Below are 27,996 nucleotides of genomic sequence, written 5' to 3' on the forward strand. Positions count from 1 at the left end.
AGCCGTCAAACTCGTTGCAGTGCAGTCCGGGATGAACTGCGGCATGGAGGAGGAAGTGATTGTTGCAGTTTGCGACTCCCGGAGCTCTATCCATACCATTAAACATTAGTGATTTTCAGAGAGGGAAGTAAGGAAGATGAGTGTTTCTTGTCGGTTCTTTGACGTCTCTTGTATTTCCACAACGAGACTGTAGTGGGGGTTATCTGAGCCATGGTTGAGAAGGAATTGGGGGAAAGGAACTTTGGCTTTGACTCGCTGAAGTACATGAACTGCGACATGCTGCCGGTTGCCGCGAGGCACCATCGCCCGGCAGCGGGCAGCCGGCAGCAGACAGCGCGCGGTTCAGTCTACTTCAGATTGATGTGAAAGTGGAAGAACCAGAGACGTGGCAGAACCCGACAAAGTCGTTTGTGATTCATAATATCGTCTGGAGGCGTACACAGCTTTTGGCTGTGATAATATGTATTATATGATATTATTTAGATATAGAGCTCCAGGACTGTAACGCAAGTGTTGTACACTTCCTTGTTATTTGGATAACCGTTCTGCTTTCGGTGTCAAGGGCTGATTCCACCAGACGCGTTACGGCAACGTTACGGCTGCGGCACGTCTTGGCCGCGGTCACCGCAGCAGATAGGTTCCATTCTAATCAATGAGACCATTTCCACCGGGCGCGGCTGCGGAACATCTTGGCAACGTCCCAGGAGCGGCTCGCCGTGCCGCAGCGCTATCATTCCGTAGCATTTCTATTTTTGCCGCAAGTCGTTGCTGAACCGCGTCAATTTCAACAGAGCAGATCGAGCAGGGCAGGAAGTGAAAAAGTAAAAGCCATAGAGCATCCGGTCAATTTTCAAAATAAAACGCAATACTCAGCTCATGTAGCCTATCACAACGTCATTTATGTACCAAATCATCCTTTTTATAAGGGCAATGGCCGGAAGGACAAAGCGTGGCATTTAATTGCAGACGTTTTAGGAGTGGAAGTTAAGTACATTAGGTTTAGGATTATCGCGTGATCTCGTGATCTCGTGTGAATACGGCTGGCTCGCAGCACACGTTGCGCTGCCGTAACGTGCCCGGTGGAAATGCAAGCAGGGCAGAGTCGCAGCCGTTCCGTGCCGCAGCCGTAACGTTGCCGTAACGCGTCCGGTGGAATCCCCGGTTATGGGGCATAACACGTAGGACTCTCGTCTCTGGTATTTCTACAACGAGACTCGTAGTGGGGGTTATCTCAGCCAAGGTTGAGAATGAATTGGGGGGAAGGAACTTTGGCTTTGACTCCCTCAAGAACATGAACCACGACAAGGAGCAGAAAGGGATTGTTGGCGGCGAATGTCTCCCGCTTGAGCTCCGCTGAGGGACTACCGCCGGAATCTGAGGTGCCTAAGCGCTGCCCGGCAACAATCCCTTTCTCCTCCTTGTCGCGGTTCAGTCTACATCACATTGATGTGGAAGAACCAGGAACGTCGGAGAACCCAACGCGGTAGTTTGAGATTCATAATATCGGCCTCGCCATTAAACAGAGCGCATGGAACCGTGGCTGCAAGCTGCTCAGGGCCACACCCCCACCCTCCTCCTTGATCCGCCTTGCACCTCCTCATTTGCATTATAGCTACAGACACCAAAACAGCGCATTTGGGGGAAGCTCAATGTGCGACTGGCTCGGTGTGGCTGTAACTCTGCACCACGGTTGAATTTCGGGAACGTCTTTGAATACTGTGTTAGTTGCCCACTAATACCTATATTAAAGAATACATAAACTAGCATGTCATGGGACCTTTAAAATAAAAACCAATCGGTAGACTGTAAAAAATCCTCTACAAAACATGGCACTTTTAAAACCGAATCGTTTATCTATTTGAATATACGGATATTTCACGCCATGTTTGAATATTGAATAAAAAGTGACTGTATTTTACCGCTTCAGAAGCATTTTGTGTCCATGTAAACACATTTGGTGTTTTGTCCATTAATCCATGCGGTACCGCCCATGCATTGTTTTAAAATTAATTTCAATCATTTGCTAAAAAATAATAGTTGCCTTCTTAAACGTTATATCGGTGATTCTAGGCCGAAGCATAAATTAGCACATTCAGCTGATCTTTCCGCATGATCCGCTAGCTGCCCGACCCATAAGCAGGCTGTCAAAAAAACGGTGCTACTGTAGGCAGCCTATGCTCCGAGATCATAGACAAAAACAAATTGTACTACCAACCACTGAAAACCAAATTAAATAGTAATGCAACCAATCACCGACAAGGGGTGGGTGTTGTGGGGTTTTGCGTTGCGTTCATGAAGGTTTTTACTGGATGCAAAAAGCACGGAAGGAAGGGGCGAGCTGGCTGTTTGTATGGGGTCTTGGTTCAAATACATTGATGTCAACCAACATCGCTAATGCAACCTTTAAATGAATATCCAAACATCAAATAACTAATATTAGTTACTGAATTAATTTTGATATAATTTAAGAAAACAAAATACCTGTGGTAATTTTTCAAATCGCTAATGTGCTTCAAACCCCTCTTAAAACAAACTAGCGTGGGGCCTTGCTTGTTCCTAGCGGTTCTTTACAGTAGCAGGCCAAACCACCACTGCTCTGCAAAACAATCCTTGTGATTTAGCATAAGCCTCGACACTTATCCCTGGTGCTGTTGGAACAAGATACTCTAAATAGCGCCACTCTGCTGCTTTGGGCTCTCCTAGGCATCTATAACCACTTCGTCACCACCCTTCAGTCCTTACACCAACCCAGCCAGTCATTACTTTCATTCTCATTGATGGATTATTTGTTCAACCATTTTATCACTACACATTGCATTATTTGCAATCATTTTAAATGCTGGAATGTTGTGGTCGAATGTTGTATTGTTTGAGTTCCAAATCATTGAAATCAATAATTCTATAGCAACTGTCAATCAACATTGGTGGCTAGCTAGTCGCTATTACATGAGGAATCACTGTGCTGATGCTGTCATCTGCCTAACACCATTACATAACACACAGCCTGCTCTAGCCTCCCGAGACACCAGCCTCTTCTTTATGTCCCTTCTAGACGGTTGACAAACAAACCATTTCAAATCAGGCAGATATTAGTTCTTCAACCTTTTAGTATCAAACTGGATCTGCTCTGGGACGTCGCAGGCTAGTTCTTCTCTGTAGTAAGTGTTATTCTATGAGAACTTCCTGAACACCATCAGATTGGGTGTTTTAGCATGCTCAAGTATTTGAAGCTTGAATGTTTTGGAACGCTCAGTATTATAATGGAAATTCACATGCTGGAGATACAGAACTAATGATTTTAAAGACTACAAAGTATTACCTTCAGATTATTGGGCTTATTCTTTTCAGTAAACTGGCTGTCTCGTATTTTCTTTATTTAATTTTTTTTTATTTGCAATTTTTACATTTATTGTACTCATTTTATTCATGTTCAAATTGTTTGTTTACTCAAATTCACATTCATATTTGTTCGTCTTCCCTTGAAGTGCAAACAACCGAGTCATTTATTCAGCTCTTATCCTGTCACTATGTTATTTGAGCTCCTCTGAATGCATGGTTGGATAAATTGTAGTCGATGCTAGTTAAGATTTCGATGGTACACTGTTATTCTTTTGAGCACGCATTGTTTTGTCCTAGTTTCATCACCCTCAAGGTTATACTTCAATACAAAAAATAAACAAAATTATAGTATTTTCTTCCTGTGAAGTCATTTCCATGCTCGCAAAACCATGGCTTTACAATCAAGTGTGATCCACAAACCTTGATGGTTGATGTGAGCTCAGGAAATCTGTTTCTATATTCATAGCCAGTCCATTCCCCAGCTTTGACCCCAATGCTGGGCCCAGGCGTCGGTGAGCCACTCAATTGATTTGAACCTGTAGATATCCACTGAGCCACCCTGCGGGGGTTCCCTGGACCCCTGCTAGTGCTGCTGTAAACATTCAATTCATCAGCAACAACTGACCCGAACGCTACCCATCTTTTTGGATGGATCAAAATGACGAACACTGGTACGCCCGATGCCTCTACGCTGGTCCGACCACCTGCTGGGGGTCAGACAGGAACACACACGCCCAGTGTTGGACCGCTCCCATCTCCTGCCCCTCCGTCAAGCTCATTCCCCCGGCTCCATTCTCCTGGTTCACTGCATAGCATTTGGATTAGCAAAGCTGACTTGGCAATTCCCTTTCCTCGGTGCTAATTGGTTTTCCTCCCATGTCTCCTCTCAGCAGGTAACCAGCTCGGCGTCATGGTGCATCAAAGGTGAGCTCCAATGAAATTCATATTGTGCTGCTTCGTAAGGCGGCAGCTATTGCCGTAGAAAAAGTGTGTTTGGGATCATTTGACATCCGTGTGACCGTGTGCTTCAGAGTGTTGTCTAAATCTGGGTTTCTAAAGCAGTTCAAGACTGTATCCTACAATGCCGTGGGCTTTCACACGCTGATTTCATTTGTTCATTTTGATTCATTGATCATTTGGAAATTGCCCACGTTGCTTTGCTCGTTGCGGATTACGTACGAATTGCATAATGAGGGGTTTAAATTAGTTTGAGGCTCAAATTCTTGATTTGCATTTTTGAAGTCATTGGAAAACATCCTTGCTCAGAAATCCTATCGAAACAGTGTCTTGGTCATGTCTGTCATAGGGCCATCACAACAGAAGACTTCAAAGTGCCTGACAAGATGGTGGGATTCAGTAAGTAGCATCTCTCCACTGTGATGGTGTTGAGTCACCAACAGGATCTTGACCTGCTCCCTCCTCCCCTTCTCAGTCATAGGAAAAGGGGGAGAGCAGATCTCCAGAATCCAGTTGGAGTCTGGTTGTAAGATCCAGATCGCTCCAGGTGAGATGCAGCCCGCTGGCCCGTACTTCTGATCCTTCACACAGTCTAGTTATTATGTTCCAGGATGTCACCCAGTTGTAGCAGTTTCTGGGAGCTCAAATTCTTGTCTTGTATTATTATTTTGGTAGTGCTGTGCTGGTTTCCGGAATGGCAACCATATGCAGATGCAGTTCTATCTAAGTGACCGTAGGCTAATGGCCATGATGTCTTTATCATTTCTAAACTGGACACATTGATAGTAAATTAATACAAATACTAATACAAAGCCCATCAGTGTATTCTTTCTCGTTGCGCACAAAACCATCATGTTGTATATTTTTATTGTTTTATTAAAATGATGTTTCTATCGTTTGGTTGGCACTGCGTAGAAAAGCGTCAGCTGTAACCCTAGTGTACCCATCTTAACCCCTGAAGAGGGACTTTGTGCTTCCCCTGCTACACAAAACCTCCTCATGGGGTGGATGTGGAGGCCCTGGTACCCCTGGCCATTGTCTAACCACAAGTTTATTACCTGTGTTTTCAAAGAAAGTGGTGGCTTGTTGGACAGACCCTGCACTCTGACTGGAACCCCGGAGAACATTGAGTAAGCTCTGCCAGTATTATACCATACCATGTTTATTCAAATGCGTTTTGAATGAAGACCTCGGTCTATATGCAATACATTAATCTTTTGCACAAACAGTTTATCTCTTGTCTTATAATGGTTGAATATTAAAAAATGTCAAAATCTAAAATCTGATAAGAATACTAAATTTCAATTTTTCCTCATTGTATATTTCCTCATACTATTCTTGAATTTGACATACGAGTATTTATTCTGGCCATGTTTGGAAGTGATAAAAGCCTCGTTATTCTTTACCAGGTCATTAGCTTTTGTTTGTGAAAGCAATCAGCCTTCCTATTGCTAATTGTTGAAAAAGCAAACCTCAGTCCTTTTTTTTGTAATATTTTTTAAGCTAATATATTGAAATGTTTTTCATTTACTGATGTCATAGTCCCTGGATTTATAATGAAGTTATGCGTGTGTGGATTACGTAATTTAGCATAAATGTAAACACTGTAATCCATTCGTCATGTCCAATGCAGACAGCCAGGCCTCGGTGCTGTTTGCTCTGACTGAAGAGGGGTTAATCTGGCTCTCCCTCCCAGGCAGGCCAGGCGGCTCCTGAGCGAGATCGTGGAGCAGTGCCGCTACGGGCCCGGCTTCCACACGGACATGGACGGTAACAGCTCCATCCAGCAGATCCTCATCCCGGCCAACAAAGTGGGCCTGGTCATTGGCAAGGGAGGGGACACTATCAAACAGCTGCAGGTAGGATGCCAAGACGGTAATACCATCTGTGAATAATTCATGGGCAATAGTGAATGGAGCTGCCGTGCTAATCGAGTAAATGGCTTTAACATCAGCCATGAATGAATATTTCATTCTCAATAAGTGTTGGCTGTCCTGGTGGAGCAATGGAGAACGAGGGGAACTGGATTTGAAGGATTTGTATCCTTTTTGAATCTATACTTCAAAAGTGGGGAGCTTTTTAAATCTACATTTTAAATGAGGGAAGGAAAAGTTATTAAGAAAGTAGAAATATTTGATTCCATCTATGAGCACTAAATGTACGTTGCAGTCAATAGTTGTACCTCAACCTTGTTCCTAATGTTGATGAAGCAGAGTCTAGACTGTTGTAGAATCTACACAGGGCTGTGTGTCCTATGTCCTCCTGTCCTCAGGTTGGCCCAGGGTCCTGGGTCCTAGGGCCTCCTGTCCTCAGGTTGGCCCAGGGCCCTGGGTCCTAGGGCCTCCTGTCCTCAGGTTGGCCCAGGGTCCTAGGGCCTCCTGTCCTCATGTTGGCCCAGGGCCCTGGGTCCTAGGGCCTCATGTTGGCCCAGGGCCCTGGGTCCTGGGGCCTCCTGACCTCATGTTGGTCCAGGGCCCTGGGTCCTAGGGCCTCATGTTTGCCCAGGGCCGTGGGTCCAAGGCCCTTGTGTCCTCATGTTTCTCCAGGGCCGTGTGTCCTGGGGCCTCCTGTCCTCATGTTGGCCCAGGGCCCTGGGGCCTCCTGTTCTCATGTTGGCCCAGGGCCGTGGGTTCTAGGCCCTTGTGTCCTCATGTAGCTCCAGGGCCGTGTGTCCTAGGGCCTCCTGTCCTCGTGTTGGCCCAGGGCCGTGGGTTCTAGGCCCTTGTGTCCTAATGTCTGCTCGTCATCCTGCAGGAACGGACTGGTGTGCAGATGATCATGATTCAGAATGACCCCTTGCCCACTGGGGCAGACAAGCCCCTGAGAATCACTGGGGACCCCTACAAAGTACAGGTTTGTGTATACATGCACCCCCCCCCTCCTTCTTATAGCCTCTATTTTACTAATGTCAGTGTGGCTTTCAATTAAATGAGATGGGCAACATTTTGCATAATCCGTTGACTGATATTCGAGCAACTTTACAACCAAGTGTTTTGGCGATGGGATAAAATGATAATAAAAATAATCGACCACGTTATTTCTAGGTAAATTTAGTCGTTATTCTACTCGACCTGCTAACCTAAATATAATGCCAGGGCTGTTTCTGAAAAAGTCAGTCTGTTTCAGATCCAATACTGGTCAGAGTCCGAATCTGTTACGGACAGTAGAGCTTCGTCATGAAGAGAGACAAAACGGACGAGCAACGGAGCGCTGCGCTGGGCAGTGTAGCTTATAGACCACAAACATCGGAAGATAGGAGTTTAGGTTTTGATCTGTGTTAATATAGTGGGTCTCACCGGATGGCACTGTGATTCGTTACGCGTCAATTCTGATGTGTTCACCTTCAAAGCCTATTGAGCGTTTACCATGGAAGTAGACGGATAATCCCAGACAACATGACCAATCACAGAACCTATTTTTTATGCTTTTAGATGGTATGCCTTCATACTTTCAATAACTAATAATTATTATAGTTTCCAAAACCATATTATTATTAAAACAAACTACATATACTTCAATATAATTTGTCTTCATAATAAATGTTATTTCTAACCAAATTGAGCCCACCACTTAGACGAAGACATCGGTCTCCATGTCCCTACCACCCCTCAAATTCATGGATTCAGCAGTGCTTTTTTACTGATGAAATTAACGCCAGCAATAATCCAATTTATAAAGATTTGGTCGAACAAGTGCGTTCGTCCAGAACTTTGCAGCCCAACTAGTTAGCTTAAAATGTAATTGATAGTCACTCTGCGTTTACCAACCAAAGATGCTGCATGAAGGCCCATGTGCAGGTTTAGTGCGAAGATTGGTGGCGAGTCATGCACCTGGTATTTTAATCTCCGCCAGCCGAGTGCGTGAACTGGTCTTCCATAGCAACCGGCCAATCAGAAACGATGAACTCTTAATATTCCTTTCATTAGGCCGGTATCTGACTCATAGAATGGAGATCCAGTACCTGGGACTAGTTTTACATTCCAACCTGACACAAAAAGCATATGGCAGATCGGTTCGTGAGGACATGAAACGGAGCGGGTGGAGCTGATGTCAGTCTGTCCCTTGCTGCATGACGCTAATGTCCGTCTGTCCCCTCCCCAGGTAGCCCGGGAGCTGGTGGCCAAGCTGATCCGGGACAAAGACCTGGGGGACTTCAGGGTCGGCAAGGCAGAGTTTGGATCCAAACTGGGGGGAAACAGCCTTGATGTGAGGATATGATGTGTTTTTTTGTTCGTCTAATTATCTGCTTGGCCAGGGAATGAAGAGATTGGATACATTATACCTCGTTGGGCTAGGTTTCAAAGTCTACATGTTGTTTGTGTGTTGCGCAGGTGGCGGTTCCTAGATTTGCTGTTGGTATCATCATCGGTCGGAATGGAGAAATGATCAAGAAGATACAGAATGATACAGGAGTCAGGATCCAGTTCAAACAAGGTGTGTGGGTGTGGGGGTGTGGCAATTTATACACACCATTACAAGAAAGGATCAAAAAGTGGGATTCCTCTCAGAACTCTCAGCCCAAAAAATAGTTTATATGTTATAGAATTCCAGCTGAAGCAGTGATTCAGCTGCTCTTCAAAAAGTGAATTGGCCCTTTGCCACAGCATTAATCATTAAAGTAATCATTATTTAAAGAACATCCTGAAGTGTGATTTCATGCATGACATCGTTGGTCTACAATGAAGGATGCGCTACTCTGCGGATGCGCTTTATCACTGGTCAGGATGGACTACTTCGTTGGGCGCGTCCCATCTCATCGTTAATGGCCACTTTAACAATGAGACGGGATCCTAATGTGTGCGATTTTATTTTTGGATAGTTACGTGGCTGGATTTTGGAAGAAAATGCCAATTTGTGATCAAGTAAAAGCTGACTCTGGTGGACTATTTTCTTGCATGTCTTTTGTATTGTGAAGAACGAGCTGATGTGTCGTGTTATATATTTGAGAGATAACTTTTGTGAGAAGTCAACTGAAAATTATTCCGATATGACTTGGCCTCACTAAGAAATCAGCTGGACCAACATTTTTCCTGGGACCACCAGGTTTGGCCCACATCTTCTAACCATCGCCAGAATAATGCCTTGAAGCTTTTTTCAAGGAGTGGACGATTTCTTTCTGATAAAGAAAATCTCTAAAATAGTCTACATTGAAAAACATATAAAGTCTGACAACATTTATTGCTGCGCCACTCCTGGTCAGGTCAACAACTATCAGAAAAATGTTCTCAACTACACAATGACATCACCTTGACTTTGTTGAGCCGCCATGGAGAACAGTGGTGCGCTGCATCGGAAACTATCGAGCCAAGTCCCGCCCATAACCATAGTTAGGGTTTGGGTTGTAATACATATGTGTCGAATAATCGGCCAATCAATTAAACAGTCAACCTCTAGTTCAACAGAGAGGGAAAGATTTACAACACAAATGATGTCCCCTCCCTCCTAATGTTTAGCCACCAAAAGGGATTCCCCAAACCAATCAAGGAGGAGATGCCCCCGGACTGGCCAGACTAGAATCTAAACACTCTCATACCAAGAAAGACGCAGTCAACTAGAATCAGATTCTCAGCACTCACTATTGCTTGCTGTTGGCTGGGCCATTTCTTACAATTTAAATTCACATTTAAGCTCTTAAATGTTATCTTCAGCACTTTTATTTTTTTTAATGCAACATTTACAAACAAAGTGCTAAAATTGCACTTTATAATGTAGAACTTTAACTTTATTATGTTTTTTTTAGGTATAATTATTAGAAATGAACCATTAATTGGTACCACTGTGCCCTCCCTCCCTTTCAGATGACGGTGTTAGTACGGACCGCGTGGCCCAGGTGACGGGCCAGCCAAACCAATGCCAGCTAGCTATCCACCTCATCCACGAGCTGGTACACACAGCACAGGTAACGATTTACCAAACCAAGGGCCTAGCTCTAAGGCAGTGTCTACGACCTGTGGTATGAGTCCCACTGATGCTACTACATTTGATCTAGAAATAGACAAAAAAGGAAAATGTTGAATGGATAATTATAAAAAATATATACGTTATATATTGATTTGTCATTATTGTGTTTTTGCTTATTTAAAAAATAGTGTTGCATTCTGCATTCCAGCATGTTTTCCCTTGTTTTATGTAATAAATAAACACACATTAGCATTAAAATTGTATCATTTGCTCAACTACTGCATGGGTCTTTATTTATGTTTTCATATGAGGTGGTCCGCAAAATGTCTTGATGACAATTTGATGGTACCCCTAAAGTCAAACTTAGGGAACCACTGCTCTAAAGCACATGGGTGCACAATGAAAAGTGATTCCAAACGGCGCCCTGTTTAATCATTTAATTGACAGGCCATATAAATTTACATTTAGGGCGTTTAGCAGATGTCTTTAATCCAAAGCGACTTACAATAAGGACATTTGTCAGAAGAAAGTGAGACGATATATTAGGGATCGACCCTTTATGTATTTTTTAGGGCTGATACCGATTTCATTTTTCATCAGCCTTAGCCAATAACCGATACGACAACACCGATTTTCTAGAGCCGATGCTATCATGGACATCCAAAGTTCTCGCGAGAGAACAATTAGAATTTGCACAGCGAGTCACTCTTGGAACGAGCAATATACTCGCACCCCGAATTGCCTGTCCCGGATCATTAACCAATCGCATCGGTGTATCTAAAATAGGCGGCCCAAAAGTGTTGCTGTTTTACCGACTGAATACAGCAAGAGTCTTATCTATTGGTTAGCTACGTTGGTCTCGATACGTCAGCCCTTGAATTCTCTGATTGCTCTTAGTGTTATCCAATGTGTGTTATCCAACATTGATTGAACTGTTTGTAAATCATGCCAAAATCATGCCAAAAAAAAACCTAACCCTATGGCAATGACTATTCCACTTTGAGACCTGCAGTGGATCGTTGGGGGTTATGAGACAAAGTGTTGTTTAAATTAATCGTTCTGATTGCATTCAAAGTATTGATGAGAGCTCCCAGAGGAGGTCTCCCAAATAAATCCCAAGCAGATGCTGGGAGGGTACAGGTTCATTGATGATACTGGTAGAAGTGGGGGCACAGATCTGATCAACAGATTGCTGTTTCATTGGAATTTTTATTCAAAGATGATTATAAAAAGAACTATTTTACTTCAATGCTTGTAATATGTTTTATTAATTTCTGTTTTCGTTTTTTTTAAGGTAATTGATTTAATCAACAGACTCCAGTGGGATTATATGTAATATTTATTTGCTTCTGTTGCTGACTGACTTAGTCCTGTTCACCTCGTTGCAGGATCTCTAGTATAGAAGCGATCCATACATCATCTCTATAAGTCAGGCGATTCTGTGTCATTATATTCCTACGCAAGCTGACTCAATGATCGTCTCCATTGATACCCGTGTGGGTGCTTAGATCAGTGTTCCCTTCAATGTGCATTAGACCTTCATCTGACAAGTGTTGTAAAAAATAAGGCATGTTGGTTTCATAACTTAGTTTTAATGTAGCCACGTGTCTTTTTGTTGACATGAGCAGTAGCTAGCTTGTTTGCATGCTATCTGCCTCCCCATCACCTCCATCTCCGTCTCCTCTCCCCTCCCCTCCCTCTCCTCATCAGTCTCCCCTCCTCTCTTCTGCTCTCCCCTCCTCTCCCCCTCCCCATCTCCCACTCCTCTCCCCCTCACCTGCTCCATCGTCTCCCTCTCCTCTCCCCATCACCTCCTCACTCTCCTCTTCATCACCTCCCTCTTCTCTGTCTCCAGGAGCGCGATGGCTTCAGCGGCCTGATGAGCCGCCGCGGTCGTGGTGACGGCGGTGGCGGCCCCGGGGCGTCGAGCGACCTGCAGGAGATCACCTACGCCGTGCCGGCGGACAAGTGCGGCCTGGTCATCGGAAAAGGTGAGTGAGGAGCTCCAGGCGAGGAGGTTTACCACTCCTCCATACTCCATAGGTTCGGCATCAGGAAGGATGTACTGGATATACAAACAGTCTAATATTATACAGACTAGCGAATGTGTACTAGAGTGCAAACACATTTTGACCTTTTCATAACTGCAAGCCAGTATCTTTTTTTTTTTTGTTTTTTCTTTTCGATTGCTGAATACTGATGGAAAGAGTGCGTTCCCCCCCGGCCCAGCCGCATGTATACAGCACAAGTGGCATTCATTGGCTTCACTAAGGGCTTAATGATGGGGATAATGCGTGTAATGTGACATTAATTGTTAAAGGTGCATAATAACAGCCCTCAATCATGTGGAAGGCTGCCTGGCATCTAATGAGGCCTTTTTAGTCCAATAGAGTGCAGCAAGGGAATGAATAGGAGGAATTAGCTTATTGGCTATTCATGCCCACTCTATTGCCAGCTATTTAAAAGTCATTGACCATTGGTGTGTGTGTGTGTGTGTGTGTGTGTGTGTGTGTGTGTGTGTGTGTGCCTCTTCAGTGTCTATGTGCATGCTTGCGCTGGTGGGTGTGGTCCAGGGGGGGCTCTTTACCTAAGATAAAAACACGGCAATAGAAATGTCAAGGAGCTTTTGTCCGTGTAGCGGGGTGCGGGAAACAAATAAACCGGGGCGGTGCCCCCCCCCCTCCTCATTACCATATGAACTGGGCCAATATGGTGGCGGTGCTGAGGTCTGGCTGCTGTCACCCGTTTCTTACACCGTGTAGTGATTAATATCTTTACGATGCCATATGCAGACACACACACACACACACACACACACACACACACACACACACACACACACACACACACACACACACACACACACACACACACACACACACACACACACACACACACACACACACACACACACACCCCCCTCTCTGTTGATGGGCTGAGCCACCCACCATCCTGCGCTGACTTTAATGCAGGCGAAATTTAGCACAAAAGGAGCAAGAAAAGCCAAACTTCAGGCAGTCTAATCCAGCCGTTAGCCAAAGTGCAATGACTTTAAGTCAAGCATGGATGTTAATCCACAGTAAAGAGCTTCCTAGACGATGTCTAACCCTAGTTTTATAAACGGGCCTAACTCCGTATGAGGCCAGTGCCTTGTAGTGGTCGTAGGTGAAGAGATGCAGAAACCAGCGCGTTTAATTTAAATGCCACATTGATGTAACAAAGTGGTTTGTGTTCAATAATGCACGGCAGCATCGGCTTCCGCTTAACGTGTCGGTTAAAACAAGAAAACGGCATGCGTGTTTCTGATGCCCGCATGTAGCGCTCGCTGCTTTCTCTCCATTTAGCCTAAAGTGTTTTGTCTGAGTTCCCCAGCAGCCGCTAACCAGTCCCCTGGCGCGGCCTGGATATGGTCACCCGTTGCACTTTTGTACCCCCCTCCCTTTCTCCTGCTCAGTAAACCAGTCTCATTAATAAGGCCGTATTATCTGTCGGCACTAAAGCCCAGTCCATGAAGTGAATGGGCTGGGTCTTCATTGCTCTGCGCTGTCTGAGTGGAGGAGCTCATAATGGCTTCATTAAGGCAGAAGTTTCATTTGGTTGACAATGGCTTAATGGTCCGTGTGCAGTCTATTGGCGCGGGAGGAGGAGAGCTTTTTTTGATGAGCGTTTTCATTCTGGGGTCAGCTGGGGTCGTCCCAAGTGTCAGCGACCAGCGAACAAATGTGTAATTGATGTTGGGACAACCCCAATGTGGCCCCGCCCCCTCCCCAGAAGGGAAGCACCCCCTGGGCTATTTTCTTCTCTTCAGCGGGCGTGATGGGAGTTGTCCCACCACCACCGCACCGCCTCATCACCGGAGACAACAGAGTCAAGACTGAAAGGAGGAGGGGGTGGGCAGGGGGGGGGACCAACCATACCGCAGAAGAAGGATACGCTTCAATTTTGGCCCTTTTCTCCACAGCGCTCTGTTTCACTTCTCCCTGCTGGTTTAATTGCTTTCCCCACACGTCGCCAAGCTGGCGTCTGATTGGTCAGTGTTTGTCTCTGTGTGCGTGTGTGCTGCAGTGGGGGGGGGAGCCTTTGTCTCGTCATTTTTCACGGATGTTAAGGGAAAGTGGTCCGACACATGCCCAATGCTGAGAAGGCGGTGACAAGCTGGTGGAGGTTCGGACGAGGGAAGGATGTCTCAAGAGATGAGTGGGGAAGAGTCTGTAGCAATGGTGGTCTTAAGATAGAGGGCAGTGATTCCAAAGGTTTAATTTCCTGTTTAGTGGTTTTCTCTTTCTTTGAATTATGCTGAAGGAGTGTGGTGTAAGATGGTAAACACAAGAGATGCGACGTGTTTGAGGCAATCAGAAGAGATGTGACTGTTTTAGGGAATCAGAGATTCTACTCTGTTTATTTAAGATAAACAGAAGAGATGTAACAAGATAATTTGAGCATGCTTGGTGGCATTTAGGTTTAAGATGCATTGTTGTCTAAGGGCCGTTTGCAGGTATTATGTTCTGATTGGTTGTGTACTTTAGGTCATGCAAGTATCTGAATCGTCAAATTAGTATATTTTATTTATAAAGAAAATTATAAAATGTAAGCCAGAAATGTTATCTTAGTGGAAGCAAAACGTTAGAACGGTCGTATAGAGGCCGCTATACAGCATTAACCAGTTGTCAATTTGCCCACAACAACGTTGTGTTTTTGTTCGGCCATATTAATCCAAAAAACCAATGGTTGGACCTGTGGAACCCGTACCCTATCTTAAACCTAGCTCATACCATAAACCATAAAACCAGACAAATACATCTTGATATCGTATCGCAATATCTTTATGGTGATACATTTTGTATCTACCCTAACAATGTGTTTGTCTGCAGGTGGGGAGACGATCAAGAACATCAAGGAGCAGTCCTGCGCCCACGTGGAGCTGCAAAGGAACCCGCCCCCCAACACGGACCCCAACGTGCGCATCTTCTCCCTGCGCGGCACCCCCCAGCAGCTGGACAAGGCCCGGCAGCTCATCGACGAGAGAGTCGGGGTATGCCTCAAGGACAGGAGATTCATATTTAAACGAGAGTCGGGGTACACCTAGCCTCAAGGACAGGAGATTCATATTTAATAGAGAGTCGGGGTACACCTAGCCTCGAGGACAGGAGATTCATATTTAATAGAGAGTCGGGGTACACCTAGCCTCGAGGACATGATTCATATCTTAAACCTGTGGCAGACCGGATCAGGGTGACCGGGGAGTTTCACTTTATTTTGCCTCATATTTGTTTCAAACTAGGCCAGCAGTAGTGAACTGCAGTGGTTTGAAACCGACACCGTGTAGACTGGCCACTGTAGAAATAGACTTACTAAAACACCCTCCTGAAAGCCTCACCCACTCTCACAGATGAGTTTCCCTTCGGTAGAATATCTGTCATGAAGCCGGAATAAGGTCTGACTCCGCCCCCCTGCAGTAGTTGGTTTCCTGGGCTCTGTGCAGTCTCCCCCAGAAGTGATGCTCTAACACAGTAGGGCTGTGGGTCCCAGATGAGGGTAGGTGGTCCCCCCTCAAAGCCTTTGTCCGGCCTGATATTCATGAGTGCACATGTCAATGTGGGGAGCTGCTGAGGTTAGCGGGGTGGTGGTGGCTCTCAGTGGCAGCGGGGGTTAAACATGAAGAATCTTCAAATGGACTTAATGGAGTGCACCGGCGGCCCTGCCCTCTGACCGCAACGCTGGGGCCCTTTAAACAAAAAGTGTGGTCCCTCAACTGTCCTCCTCAGTGTCTCTGTGTCCGTCTGTCTGCTGCAGGCTGCAGCGTTGGTAAACAGTGGCTTTGGGATGAATCTCTTCAGCCAGGGACAGACCACCCCTCCACAACAGTAAGGCTCTGAGCTGGAGAAAGTTGTTTTCTCTGTTTGCAGCTCGCTGTTGCTCTTCACGCTGATGTAGATGACACCGATTTTCATCAACGATTAACAAGTTTTTCTTTAACACAGATCAAAAAAACATTTTGAGAACAAAATCTCTTTTTCATTTTTTTTTTAGTAGTTTTGCACATCACTGCCAGAAATTTATAAATAATGGGATTAGGGTTAATAAAGTGAATTAATTAAATGGAGCCTTCTCTTAGCCATTACCTGAGCAAATAGGGCTCTTAAACCAGCAATTGCCTACCTCCTGCTGATGGCACACAGCAAACGAGTTATTATCACCCATGTTTGACTTTTTCCTTTTGTAAATGAGTTGCTTTGATCCAGTTATTTTTCACATGTTTCTTTTTCATGATGTTGAGTCACTGAGCCCCTCCTCAGTGTGCCTCTGTTGTCTCTACAGAGGGCCTCAGGCCTTCGTGGCTGGAGGGTGGGGAACAACGTTTCAGATATGGCAGCCTCCAGGCCAGCAGGATCAAAGTAAGAAGCACAAGTGTACGTGTGTGAATGTGGCTGGTTGGGTGTATGTGGGTTGGTATGTATGTGGCTGGGTGTGTAGCTGTGTGGGTGTGTGTATATAATGTGTCGCTTAACACCCTTGCAGTATTGACGGCCACAATTAAATTGCGGACCTGTGGTCCCGATGGAAGTGGTTCTAGGGGAAGAGTTTGGCCCTGAGAACAGAAGGTGATGCATTTGGGAGGTCTGTGGCGGCTCTTAAGCCACAGCCAGGGCTGATAGTGATGCTGATTGAGCCTCCGCCTGCTTTCAGATCACAATGGATCCCAGGCGGGCCAGATGGACTGGGAGCAGTACTACAAAAAGCTAGGCAAGTGTCACTGAAATAAAATGTTTCAGGCAATTCCCACTTTGTAGCCAATTTACCAACCTACGGCTGACTGGTTTGAAATGACCTCACGTACTTGTTGCTGGAGATTCTGTTCCTTGGAGCACATACGTATTTCTGTGTGCGACATAAAGGGGTTGTGGTGTGAGCATTGTCCCTGTAGGCCAGCAGTCAATGTTGTTCCGTCAACAGGTCAGCAGAGCCAAGTACAAAACACAGGGCCCGAGTTCAGCAAACCCTGGGGTGAGTCCAGCCAGGTTATCCCCCATGTTGCTCTGCCCTTTATAATGTGAGCCTTGTACTCTCAGAGCTTAAAGACTGATTGTCCCCACACTCCCCTGTAGGCCAGACAGCGGGGTCGGCTTCCCAGCAGAACTACATCTCCGCCCCGGGCTTGGACCTGTGCTACTGGGACCAGGGCTACAACCAGCCTACCGTCAACTACTGCAACCAAGACGGGCCGGACAGCCAGAGCAGCGGGCTGCAGGTGAGATCCTGTTTACTAGGAGGGTGTTGTGATGGAGTGGCCTCCTTCAACATATAGTTATTTAGTCTTTTCATCAATGACTCGTCCTTGTGTGATTCTACCTCTCAGAACGGTCATTTTAAATGTGTTCTCTTGTCCTTGTGAGGCATCTAGTGTTGCTGTTCTGTCTGCATGGTTGTTGACGAGTGTTTATCATTCACAGGACGATTAAAGGAGAGGACCTTGATGTGACTTGAATGACTTCAAGGATTGAAACTAATAATTGATAACGAAACAGTTTCTATATTTGCCTCAAAGATGTTTTACTTTCTTTATTTTGTTCTTGGTGGGAAATGGTAGTGGTATAATTACATATACTTTAAAAGAATGTCTAAATCAGGAACTTTTAATTTGTTACTTACTACTTGTATCCACCTGTATTTTTCTTGTGGTGCCCTGGGGGTCGCTCCCTTGAACTCCAGAGCTGTGTTTTCTAGAAGGTTCTCTTTTTATGATTTAGCTTTGATCTATGATTATATTATTTAGATATTGCCAAAATGAATCCAGGGCTTGTAACCGTTGAATGCTTATTATTATTATTTTCTAATGGTGGGGCTTGGCAGTCTTGAAGAGGTTCTGGGCATGTCCTGAGATGTTTATGGTGTATCTGAAATGTTATTTTTACAGAATTCAATGAAATTAAGCTGTGATATTTGTGGTTTTTCTTTTGTTACAGATAATGTTTTGTTACATGGTAAATTTAATTTTGTGGACAAATTCAAGATTTAATTCATTTTGTGTTTTGTATGCAGTTTTTCACGGTCATTTTATTGTTCACTGGTTTATAAAAGGTGCAATATCTTATTTCAGTTTCGGAACAAAGATAGATTATCTAATATTTTGACAGACCTTTTAACTTTTTAGATAATTTTAGTTTTACATGTATATTTTTTTTGGCATAGTGCATTGTAATGGATAATTTATTTACACAGATCTTATAGTAGTTAGGGGGATGTTGCATATAGTTTGAGTTCTTTGCTATCTTGTAAAACTATGTATATATGCTAAGATATTTGATAAATAGTTTATTTAAAAAATTGTTTTTGGTGTCATTTTTGCAGGACTTTGTATCCCTCGTTTTTTCTTTTTCATAATGAAAATGAAGATCATGAATGTATCATTTGAAATTTGATGTTGCATCTTGCTATTGACAAAAATGATGAGGTAGATTTCTGTGTATGATGATTTTTCGGTACCTGGACTATTCAAGACTGCAAAGCCTCCTTATAATTCTATCTGTAATTTTTTATCAATGAAATATTTTAAGTTAAGTGATAAAAAAAGTTTAATTTGGTACACCGTTATTAATACCCACCTTTTGAGTCCACTGTGTGAAATCAATGTATTGTTGGACTTGCTAATTACATGTTTTTCTCTGTAATGTGACCTAAAGAAGTTCCATTTTGTAAAAATACATAGTATTAACTACATTTATCAATGAAAAGGGATATAATTTAAAAATGTCCAATTTAGTTTTTTTCCCCTTGTGTTCAGTTAACAAATGTATTAAAACAGAATCCACACTATACCTTTTATTGTGTACTGATAATCAAATCTTTTTCTTATGCCATTATGTTTAGTTTTTTGAAGATACAAAATGTTAGTTATCTTGCATAGCATCTAAAAACTTTAACGGTACTGTTGTTTATACTAACAGATTGTGTTCTATACATAAAGAATATAAAGGTTAATGGTCTTTGTTTTATAAACGGAAAATATATATTTTCTTTAGCACGTTGCCATATGAAAAATTCCAATAAATTTTCCGCAAGCATCGGTTGTGGGTCAAGTAATTATCTGATCAACTATAATGCTGACTGCAACACACCATCTCTACAAGTCATTGTATGTAGGCCGCAAGGAGACTAGGGGTTGTTGTAATGTTTGACCAAAAAAATCAATCAATATTCTACTAAATGCTCAGTATAGATAAGATGGTCTATATTGTGATTGCAGGAAATACAACTTGGACATTATTTGCACAATCACTCAAATCCACCTTTGTCTTTGTGGATTGATAAAGTATTAGTTTCTCCTCCATGAAATACTGTTACAATTATTTCCCAAATGGCTAATCATTATTTGCATTTCCGAATGCAAAGTTGGTAAACGTCCCCATTTCCCTAGAATTCTAAGCTTCTGCCTCATGAATAATTCCCCTTGTCCAATCACATGAGCGTAATCAGCATCACAACCCTGGCTGTTTGATCATAGATTATGCCTCGAACCCCAGCATGAATCCCATGCTGTCCATGCTCCTTCTCCTACACAAAGGTGCAGGCTGATAACTACTTATTTATTGGTCGGTTTTAAAGGTTTTCTAATGCCCATCCACTGGTATCCTCTCCTCTCCTCCAGGTGGGCGACAGGTCCCGCCTGTATCCCTGCGAGCAGTTTCTTTATTATCTCCATCACGGCTCTCAGCAGGGGGGGGGGGGGGCTCGAGCCTCACACGGACCTTCTCATTGATGCCCCGCAGCTGTTTCCAAATCCACGCTTGATTCTGATCCTCTTCCCCGGTAACGTGTTGTCGGTCCAGCGAACGGCCCGGTAGTCCCCGGTGGGGGGGGTCACTCGGTCTCTGCCAAGCCCGGCTCCCACACCGGGACGGATGATTTACGTTTGTTTACTTAGGCCTAATTATCCGGTCAATTTGTATCTTTTTAGATCGGACATTGGCCTGCATATGATCAAAGACAGTTTTTAGGCCTACGTTATTTGTTTCAGATTTTGAAAAAATGAGTTAAAATCTCACTTGTATTCAAAACGATATCCCATAACATCAACTGTGACGCTGGTAAATTGCCCTTGATTATTGTATGTGTGAGTGTGTGTGTGTGTGGGGGGGGATCTTTACCAAGCAAATAAAACGTTTGCCTTTATATGTTCAGTTTTATACGCTCGTGGTTTAAGATAAATGTTTCATTGCACTACCTGTCATTATTTGAGGCCTTATTAAATACTTCACAATAAAGGTATGAACTCTGCTGTCGTTGTACATTAGACGAATATCAGTTAGTGTATAGGTCTACTGTTTATGGCGATGAATTGCTGTTGTCGATTCAATAATCTTTATTGATCCATTAAGTGTCTTCCTGTGCATTAACTATACGTCGATGAGCTCCGATGCATCCATCTTCAAATGCACTATTTTCAGTGGCAGACATTTTATTAAAGAATTTCCCATTTAGCCTTCAGCTTAGTTTTATTAACATTCATCGCCATTTAAAAATAAAAGTTGAAACATATATAGCCTATAGGCCTAGTTTTATTTAGCCGCAAGAAACCCAGATGTAAGTGAATGTCCTTGCATATCCGCAGCCTCTCTGTCCCGACATAGCCTACAAACTATTGACGAGGTGGCCCTCAGCCTCTCTCTGTCCCGACATATAGCTTACAAACTACAGACAAGGGGCTCCTCCTCAGCCTCCCTCTGTCCCAACATATACCCCCCAAACTATAGACGAGGTGGCCCTCAACCACTCTCTGTCCCGACATATAGCCTACATCCTACATGGCGGCCCTTAGCATCTCTTTGTCCCTTCAGACAAGTTGGCCCTCAGACTCTCTCTGTCCCTTCAGACAGACAAGGTGGCCCTCAGCCTCCGACTGTCCTGCAGAGCACAGGGGGTCCCCTTCAGGGAGGGTCTGCACCTCTCACCTCTGCAACAGATAAGCCGATCTACAGTATCCAACACCCTGTCACATCTAACTTAATCTCTTTTTAATGGGCCTTACGTTGGTCCCGCGAGACTTCCCTGCCATAGACTTCCAGCTGTTCGAAAGAGGAAGTGAGTGACGTGGGGTTGTTTTAGGGACCGAGAGCCTTTGTAGACGGGAGACGTCCCCTTTAGTGATCCTCAAAAGGGGAAGGAAATGCCCGCTTGTGCCTCTGCCTTATATTGTATTATTCATTATTTTATTCCTATAATTGTAAACATTTGGGGAAAAGAAAGTCTTCAACAACTAAAATGCTTTTGGAAACAAAATCATGGCCTATTTTAGTTCGTGCGTATTACAAATGTTTGTTTTAATTGTATTTACTTGAGGCAAAATAAGCCTAACAATACTGTGTTGAGTTTTTTTATTCGAATATTGTACTATTTCGATTTATAAAGGTCGACGCAAGCAGCGATGAATGGGCCAGGAATTACTCAAAGCCGTGGCTATTTTCTCTCTTTTATTTAATGTTAATAAGCCTTGATAAGCATAAGCTCTGTAATTTATTCATAATCAAACGCTTTTCTTTGATACATTTCCCACCGACTCTTTGAAATAATACAATTACTACATTCTTTGTGCAATAATTGTCAATCATCCAAAATAAATTGATAAGCTTTAAATAGAGAGAATAATAGTTTAAATGGTGTTACAATGGGACGGCTAAGCGGGTGATTTGCTATTGCTGACATGCCTCAGGCTTTACCAGATAGAAATAATACCATAGGTTAATGCCTAAATAAGCAAATCAAATTCATGCGTTACCTCAATTCAATTCATTTAATTCATCTTTAATAAAGAGCGGTCCAGCCCCCTGGCCCCGCCATTTAGCGGGGATTTGTGCAATGAATGCAATAAATGTAAATCAATCTAGATGAGAAATCCCATTCACACACCAGAGATATTTATTGGGAAAAAGGAGACCAATGTAGGAGGAGCCCAGTCATAAAAAGCAGCTGTTTCACAGTAATCTTTTTTCGTGCCCTGTCACTCACCTTGGCTTTTCACACTTATCTGCGCTCCAAGAAACTCTCGTCTATTGTATTTAGTTGTGCCATATCTTCTTTCCCATTACATTGCCATAGTCCATATTCGTCCAGAGAGAACTTGCCCATTTCTTCGGACAATCCCCCTTGTAGTCGTTGGAGTGAAAGAGGAGTGCATGGATGTCAAATTGGCCTCAGAACACCATGAAAGATTGATTTGCAGCACTTTTCAGGCCCCTGACATTACTGGGAGGGGAGCTGAATAGGAAACCCGCGAGCCCGCGATGAAATAAAGATGTCCTCTCTGCTGGAAGAGGAGGAAAACTACCCATTTAGCCCCAGTCCATCAAGCCCGGAAAATAGGCAAGAGAGGAAAAAACACAGAGGACTGTGACTATTGAGAAGAAAAGAGCCGTATATACTCATCTAAACGTTGTCACAATACCGGGGCACTAAGAACAGCCATGAATAATAAACCGCTTACCTCAGGGCGGCAGAAGTGAACCACGTCCAAGCAGCTTTGCATTTTTTGCATGGGAACAATGCTGTAAAAGCACGCTGGCCTTGTTTCTATTCTGCTGTTCCCGCGCTAACTCCTCACAAAAAATTAATATTGCCCCCACTTGAATAAGAAATGCCTGAGAAAAAAACTTGGGAGCTTCTCCCAGAACCGATGACCTCATTTTGTTGACAAACCCTCCGGATCCTGTTGTGCGTCCTCAGCTCTGGGCCGTTGGCTTCTCCCCAAACGATCACTGTTAACATTTAGATGAGATAATTTTAAAGTTGTATTTTGAGATGCAGGTATTACGAGGCATTTTAACGATAAGGCAACAATGAGATAAATAGCGATATTTGGTATGGCTTTTATTCAACAGTTGTATGCATTTAATTGAATTACAACATCTAAAACACATTCCATCCACACTTCATGTCAGCGCGCTGCGTTTGATTTACAAAAAAATAAAAGCCAATGTTGTGGACCCGTATTGTTTGTTGAAGAACTCTCTCTCTCTCTCTCTCTCTCTCTCTCTCTCTCTCTCTCTCTCTCTCTCTCTCTCTCTCTCTCTCTCTCTCTCTCTCTCTCTCTCTCTCTCTCTATCACCCCTCTCTCTCTTTCTCCCCCCCTCTCTCTCTCCCCCCTTTCTCTCTCTCTCCCCCCTCTCTCTCTCCCCCCCCCCCCCCTCTCTCTCTCACACAGAGCGGAGCGAGGGGCCTGGGCGTTTTTCCTAGTGGTGCAACAGGAAGGTTCAGGCGATAAGGGGAGTGTCATTAATAAGTAATTAGACAGGGGGTCACACAGCCACTTATATAAGAGAGGCTCGCCGCGAGGCACCACAACATTCTCCAGCACACCGTCGGAGGGGGAAGGACCGAAGCCCCTTTTACGCACACAGCCTGTACGTTCCATTTAGCAACAGACGCATTTGAAACATGGGCTCCGTGCTGCCAGTCGATGCTCTGGTGCTCAAGTCTGGATTTAAGTGTCAGAGTCACTCGCTGTCAGACATCATCACCTCCGACATTCTGCACAGCTTCCTTTACGGGAGGTGGAGGAACGTGTTGGGGGAGCATCTGATGGAGGAGAGACACAACACCATCAGCCCCAAAACAGCCTTCACGGCCGAGGTGCTGGCCCAGTCCTTCGCTGGAGGTAAGGCCCGACGTCTGCACACGATATCTGGCATTGGGCCAAAGTTGTGGACAGTTTACTTTGGTTCAGGATTAACTTAGTATGTCGCCTGTTGCCAGATACACGCGTTAGGGTGTTTAAATGTTATACCTTGGATCCTTAAGGTTTTAGTCTATTCAGTTTCAACATTTATAAATAATTATTTGTGTAGACTATATCTATTATTTAGTTGCAGGAATACAATTTAGGCCTTAATATAAGAATATATGACGTGTTTTTTTTTATGTGCAGGCATGGCTTATGTGACAGAAACGAAATATCAATTAGGCCTAAATATAAAAATGCTGCTTATTGTAATTGTATTATTTAAATTGGATTTAGGCATATACATAAATTGTTTATTTTCTATGCTTTTTTTCCTGTATTATTCTCTAATTTCGCACTGTGCGTTGTTCGACTCGGGTTCTCGGGAGCTGCTTAGCGCGTAACCGGGGCCGACCGAAGGATGGAGAGTATTAAATGAATTTGGTTAACTTTGTGCTTGACCTGGGAAAGTTTCCACTTAAACCTCGCGGAGAGAAAGGTCCCCTTTCTTTGAGATGTCCTGGGTTTTTCTCGGGCATTCATCAATCTCCGGCCCGTCTCTCTCCTGCGCTGGCAGCTATGGGGCTCCCCAGCCTCCCCTTTCTCTGGCCTGAAGAGATGCTGTTCCCCGCATAATGCACCGTGAAGGCTAATTCTAATGCTATTCATAGCATGTCAACCATCTAATCGCCTTTCCATTTTTTTGTTTAAGAAATTCCTTGGTCTTTTTTTAACAAGTCCAGGTTTCATTCACTGCAAATTTATTGCTACAAAGTTCTTAAAAGGATAATGAATTTGGAATTAGCCGTTTCTTTTGCAGTGCGCTTTAATGAATATCACATCTGAAGCATGACAAATTGCTGGACCCTTCGAAATAGAAGACCATTTAACCCGCGTTTGGTCAGTCTTTTCGCAGTCCACCCCCAGAAATATCTTTGATTTCAACATTTAAGAAGCGCATGAGAATTTTTTTCTTTCTCGTCTGAATTCGGATGAAAACGCTTTCGGAAAAAACGTCCACTTCACAGGGCCTATAGCTAATCGAATTAAACGGGGGATCGGGTGTTCAGCTTAATATTTGGACAAAATAATATCCAGTCCATTTACCTCTTTCAGGACTTTTCTAAAATCCCATTTCCCCCAAAAAAGCTCCGGGGCCTTTTCACCCTGCCGAATCTCTCCGAATCTTATTCACACAATCTTCATTTAACGGTTTAAAGGTCATGAGACCTTATTATGTCATGCCAAATTAAATAAATAAATATATACATGTAGGCCTATGTATAGGCCTATTTAGGCCTTTATTTCTTTATTTTTGTTTTAAGATAAAAAACACGTTTACGAAACGTAATTCAACAAGTTTACCCTACAGGCCTGTTGTAATAATTATAATAATAATTGTAACGCTAATATTAATGATTTCCCTTTTTCTCCCCCAGAGGTGCAGAAGCTGTCCAGCCTGGTGCTGCCCAGCGAGGTGGTCATCGCCCAAAGCTCCATCCCCGGCGAGGGCCTCGGCATCTTCTCCAAGACCTGGATCAAGGCCGGCACTGAGATGGGCCCCTTCACGGGCCGAGTGCTGTCCCCGGAGCACGTGGACCTGCTGAAGAACAACAACCTCATGTGGGAGGTGAGCTACGACCCTCCCCGACTCAGAACTTTAGAATCTCAGACAGTTTGATTCAACAAGCTGCGTCTGACACCAGCAGGTATAGTTTGTTTGAATCAGAATTAGAATCAGAATGACTTTTATTACATCTCATTGTACAAGTAGGCCTACACAAGAGTGGAATTATTATGCTGGGTTCTTCAACAGCCAGCAGCAACATTACAAGATAAAGTAAATAAAGATAAGTACAAATAAATAAATAGAAGTAGCAGCATAGATCCCAATAACAAATAATAATAATAATAATAATAATAATAATAATAATAATAATAATAATAATAATAATAATAATAATAATAATATAAAATAAAGTAGGCTAAGCCTACTGTGGTAATAAGTAACAATAATTAATGAGGTGTAAATGTATGCTATTGTATAGTGTAAGTGTAAAATGTTTTTTGGTGTTTGCTGTCAAATTGTCCAAAGTCCATCGCCCACACTAAACACTGTCTCCAAACGTCCTAACGAACCCACTAACCCTAGACTTGCCCCCTCCCTCCAAGGTTTTCAATGAGGACGGCTCGGTGCGCTACTTCATCGACGCCAGCCAGGAGGATCAGCGCAGCTGGATGACGTACATCAAGTGCGCGCGCAACGAGCAGGAGCAGAATCTGGAAGTTGTGCAAATCGGCAGCAGCATCTTCTACAAGGCGGTGGAGGTAGGCGTCTGCACAACTCTTATTTTCTAAAACTGCATACAAAAGGTTCCATCCGAGACTAGAACGACCCGCATTATAACTAGTATGTAACAAGATGAACACACCAACACTATGTGTATTGTTGAAATGTGTTGTAGGCTGCTTGCATTAAGTGAAATCTCTAGAACGACAACAACGGGCAACGTGTAGCATGTGGCTTTTTCAGTAAACAACCTCTGTCTCGCTGTATAACAGCGTAACCTGTTGGCCAGGGACGGGAATGGCAGATACAAGGTCCCGACGCACTGTGCTTTAAAAACCTCTTCCTAATAGTAACTTTGTTTTTTTTCTTCTTCTTTTTTTTTTTTCCCCAGACCATCCCTCCCGACCAGGAACTCCTCGTCTGGTACGGTAACACCCACAACACATTCCTGGGCATCCCTGGTGTCCCGACCATCGAGGAGGAACAGCAGAAGAAGACTCGAAACGGTGAGACATTTTCCAATCTAGGGGATACTTCACTGTTAGTCGAATGTCTTCTCAACTTGTCCAGTTGAGTTAACGTGTGTCTAACATGTGTCTTAATACATATTTCCAGAGGACTCTCATTCCTGCGATGGCTCCACCTCATCATGCTCCCCATCCTCCTCCTCTTCCTCGTCCTCCTCTTCTTCCTCCTCCTCATCCTCCACTCTGCTAACCAGCAGTGGTCGCATGCGCTGCGTGATCTGCCACCGGGGCTTCAACTCGCGTAGCAACCTGCGCTCCCACATGCGCATCCACACGCTTGACAAGCCCTTCGTCTGCCGCTTCTGCAACCGCCGCTTCAGCCAGTCGTCCACGCTGCGCAACCACGTGCGCCTGCACACGGGTGAGCGCCCCTACAAGTGCCACGTGTGCCAGAGCGCCTACTCCCAGCTGGCCGGGCTGCGCGCGCACCAGAAAAGCGCCCGGCACAAGCCTGCCGTGGCAGCGGCGGCGGTGGCCCTGTCGGACCAGCCCACCCGGGCGTCCCCACCTCCTCCTCCACCCCAGCTCACGAGCAGCATGAGCAGCAACCTCCATCACCCCCACCACAACCACCACCACCGTCACCCCCAGATACCCATGGTGCACCACCACCACCACCACATCCCCACCTTGGTGCTCTGATCACCCCCACCATGGTGCTCTTATCCCCCCCACGGAGACAGAGTTGGGTCGAGACAACATTGCACTTTAGGGCTGTAGGCAGTGACAAAGAGGAGGAGCTGTCATGAGACAAGGACTGATGTGATACGTCCATCGGTGGTTCAAAACATTCTAATTGGTTGCCTTATTTGTTTTCCAAGTTTGTTGTTTTTTATTATTTCTAATTTCCCCCAAAAAACTAAAACGTATTTGATCGATTCATTTTACGTCCACGCAGTATAACAACTCGGGAATATTTTTTAAGATGTTTTTGTACAGTCTATTTGGTATTCAAAATGTGTTTATAAAAAAGCACATGAAATATGAGATATTTTTGAATTTTAAATCGTCTTTCCCAACTCAGGCAAATTGTACATTGTTCCAAACTGAAGGAAGGAACAGGCAGCAGATGGTAGAAGCCCAGTGTAGTGCATTCATATCGCATCATTCCACCACGTGAAAAACGGTCACTTTATCTTTGTACAGTCTGCATTCGGATTGCAGGATTAATGGCATTTCAAAACTTTATTGTAATGTACATATGAATGTAAATATATTTGTGCTTTCCTATATTTTAAATAAATCATGATATAAACAAAAGAGGTGTGTAT

General features: G+C 44.1%; 2 protein-coding genes across 5 annotated transcripts in view; both read left to right on the forward strand.

Annotated features, from left to right (window-relative positions):
* The window catches only part of LOC130380823 (far upstream element-binding protein 3-like), a 29,564-nt gene extending 9,858 nt beyond the window's left edge, over positions 1–19,706 (forward strand). Inside the window, exons 3-19 of one of the 2 annotated variants that reach the window (XM_056588174.1) lie at positions 4,230–4,263; positions 4,646–4,695; positions 4,772–4,843; positions 5,369–5,426; positions 5,993–6,155; positions 7,051–7,149; positions 8,398–8,502; positions 8,628–8,730; positions 10,095–10,195; positions 12,053–12,188; positions 15,069–15,229; positions 15,991–16,061; positions 16,516–16,592; positions 16,885–16,941; positions 17,152–17,202; positions 17,304–17,446; positions 17,649–19,701. In XM_056588174.1, coding sequence (XP_056444149.1) covers positions 4,230–4,263; positions 4,646–4,695; positions 4,772–4,843; positions 5,369–5,426; positions 5,993–6,155; positions 7,051–7,149; positions 8,398–8,502; positions 8,628–8,730; positions 10,095–10,195; positions 12,053–12,188; positions 15,069–15,229; positions 15,991–16,061; positions 16,516–16,592; positions 16,885–16,941; positions 17,152–17,202; positions 17,304–17,446; positions 17,649–17,657 — 1,490 coding nt within the window. In that variant the 3' untranslated portion in view covers positions 17,658–19,701. Of the gene's footprint in view, positions 1–4,229; positions 4,264–4,645; positions 4,696–4,771; positions 4,844–5,368; positions 5,427–5,992; positions 6,156–7,050; positions 7,150–8,397; positions 8,503–8,627; positions 8,731–10,094; positions 10,196–12,052; positions 12,189–15,068; positions 15,230–15,990; positions 16,062–16,515; positions 16,593–16,884; positions 16,942–17,151; positions 17,203–17,303; positions 17,447–17,648 lie in introns of both variants that reach the window. The other variant, XM_056588173.1, reaches the window with a different exon arrangement.
* A 3,919-nt stretch (positions 19,707–23,625) lies between these two features.
* LOC130381513 (PR domain zinc finger protein 12-like) lies at positions 23,626–27,981 on the forward strand. 3 transcript variants are annotated; one of them, XM_056589159.1, is made up of 6 exons: positions 23,626–23,845; positions 25,348–25,538; positions 26,081–26,236; positions 26,590–26,704; positions 26,814–26,847; positions 26,908–27,975. In XM_056589159.1, exons 1-6 carry the CDS (start codon positions 23,626–23,628, stop codon positions 27,365–27,367), a joined length of 1,176 nt encoding a protein of 391 aa, XP_056445134.1. In that variant the 3' UTR covers positions 27,368–27,975. The 3 variants fall into 3 exon arrangements, with proteins under 3 accessions (XP_056445134.1, XP_056445132.1, XP_056445133.1); XM_056589157.1 differs by having other exon boundaries at positions 26,814–27,981; XM_056589158.1 differs by having other exon boundaries at positions 26,590–26,723; positions 26,845–27,975.
* Positions 27,982–27,996: the final 15 nt, after the last annotated feature.

This window comes from Gadus chalcogrammus, chromosome 4, assembly GCF_026213295.1.
Source record: "Gadus chalcogrammus isolate NIFS_2021 chromosome 4, NIFS_Gcha_1.0, whole genome shotgun sequence".
Classification (NCBI taxonomy): domain Eukaryota; kingdom Metazoa; phylum Chordata; class Actinopteri; order Gadiformes; family Gadidae; genus Gadus; species Gadus chalcogrammus.

What these genes read in the sequence shown, in the direction of transcription:
- LOC130381513 (XM_056589157.1), top strand. Translation starts at nt 23,626, where the DNA reads ATGGGCTCCGTGCTGCCAGTCGATGCTCTGGTGCTCAAGTCTGGATTT. An exon ending in GGCCCAGTCCTTCGCTGGAG is followed by an intron (nt 23,846 to 25,347) that starts GTAAGGCCCGAC and finishes TTTCTCCCCCAG; the next exon opens with AGGTGCAGAAGCTGTCCAGC. An exon ending in ACAACAACCTCATGTGGGAG is followed by an intron (nt 25,539 to 26,080) that starts GTGAGCTACGAC and finishes CCTCCCTCCAAG; the next exon opens with GTTTTCAATGAGGACGGCTC.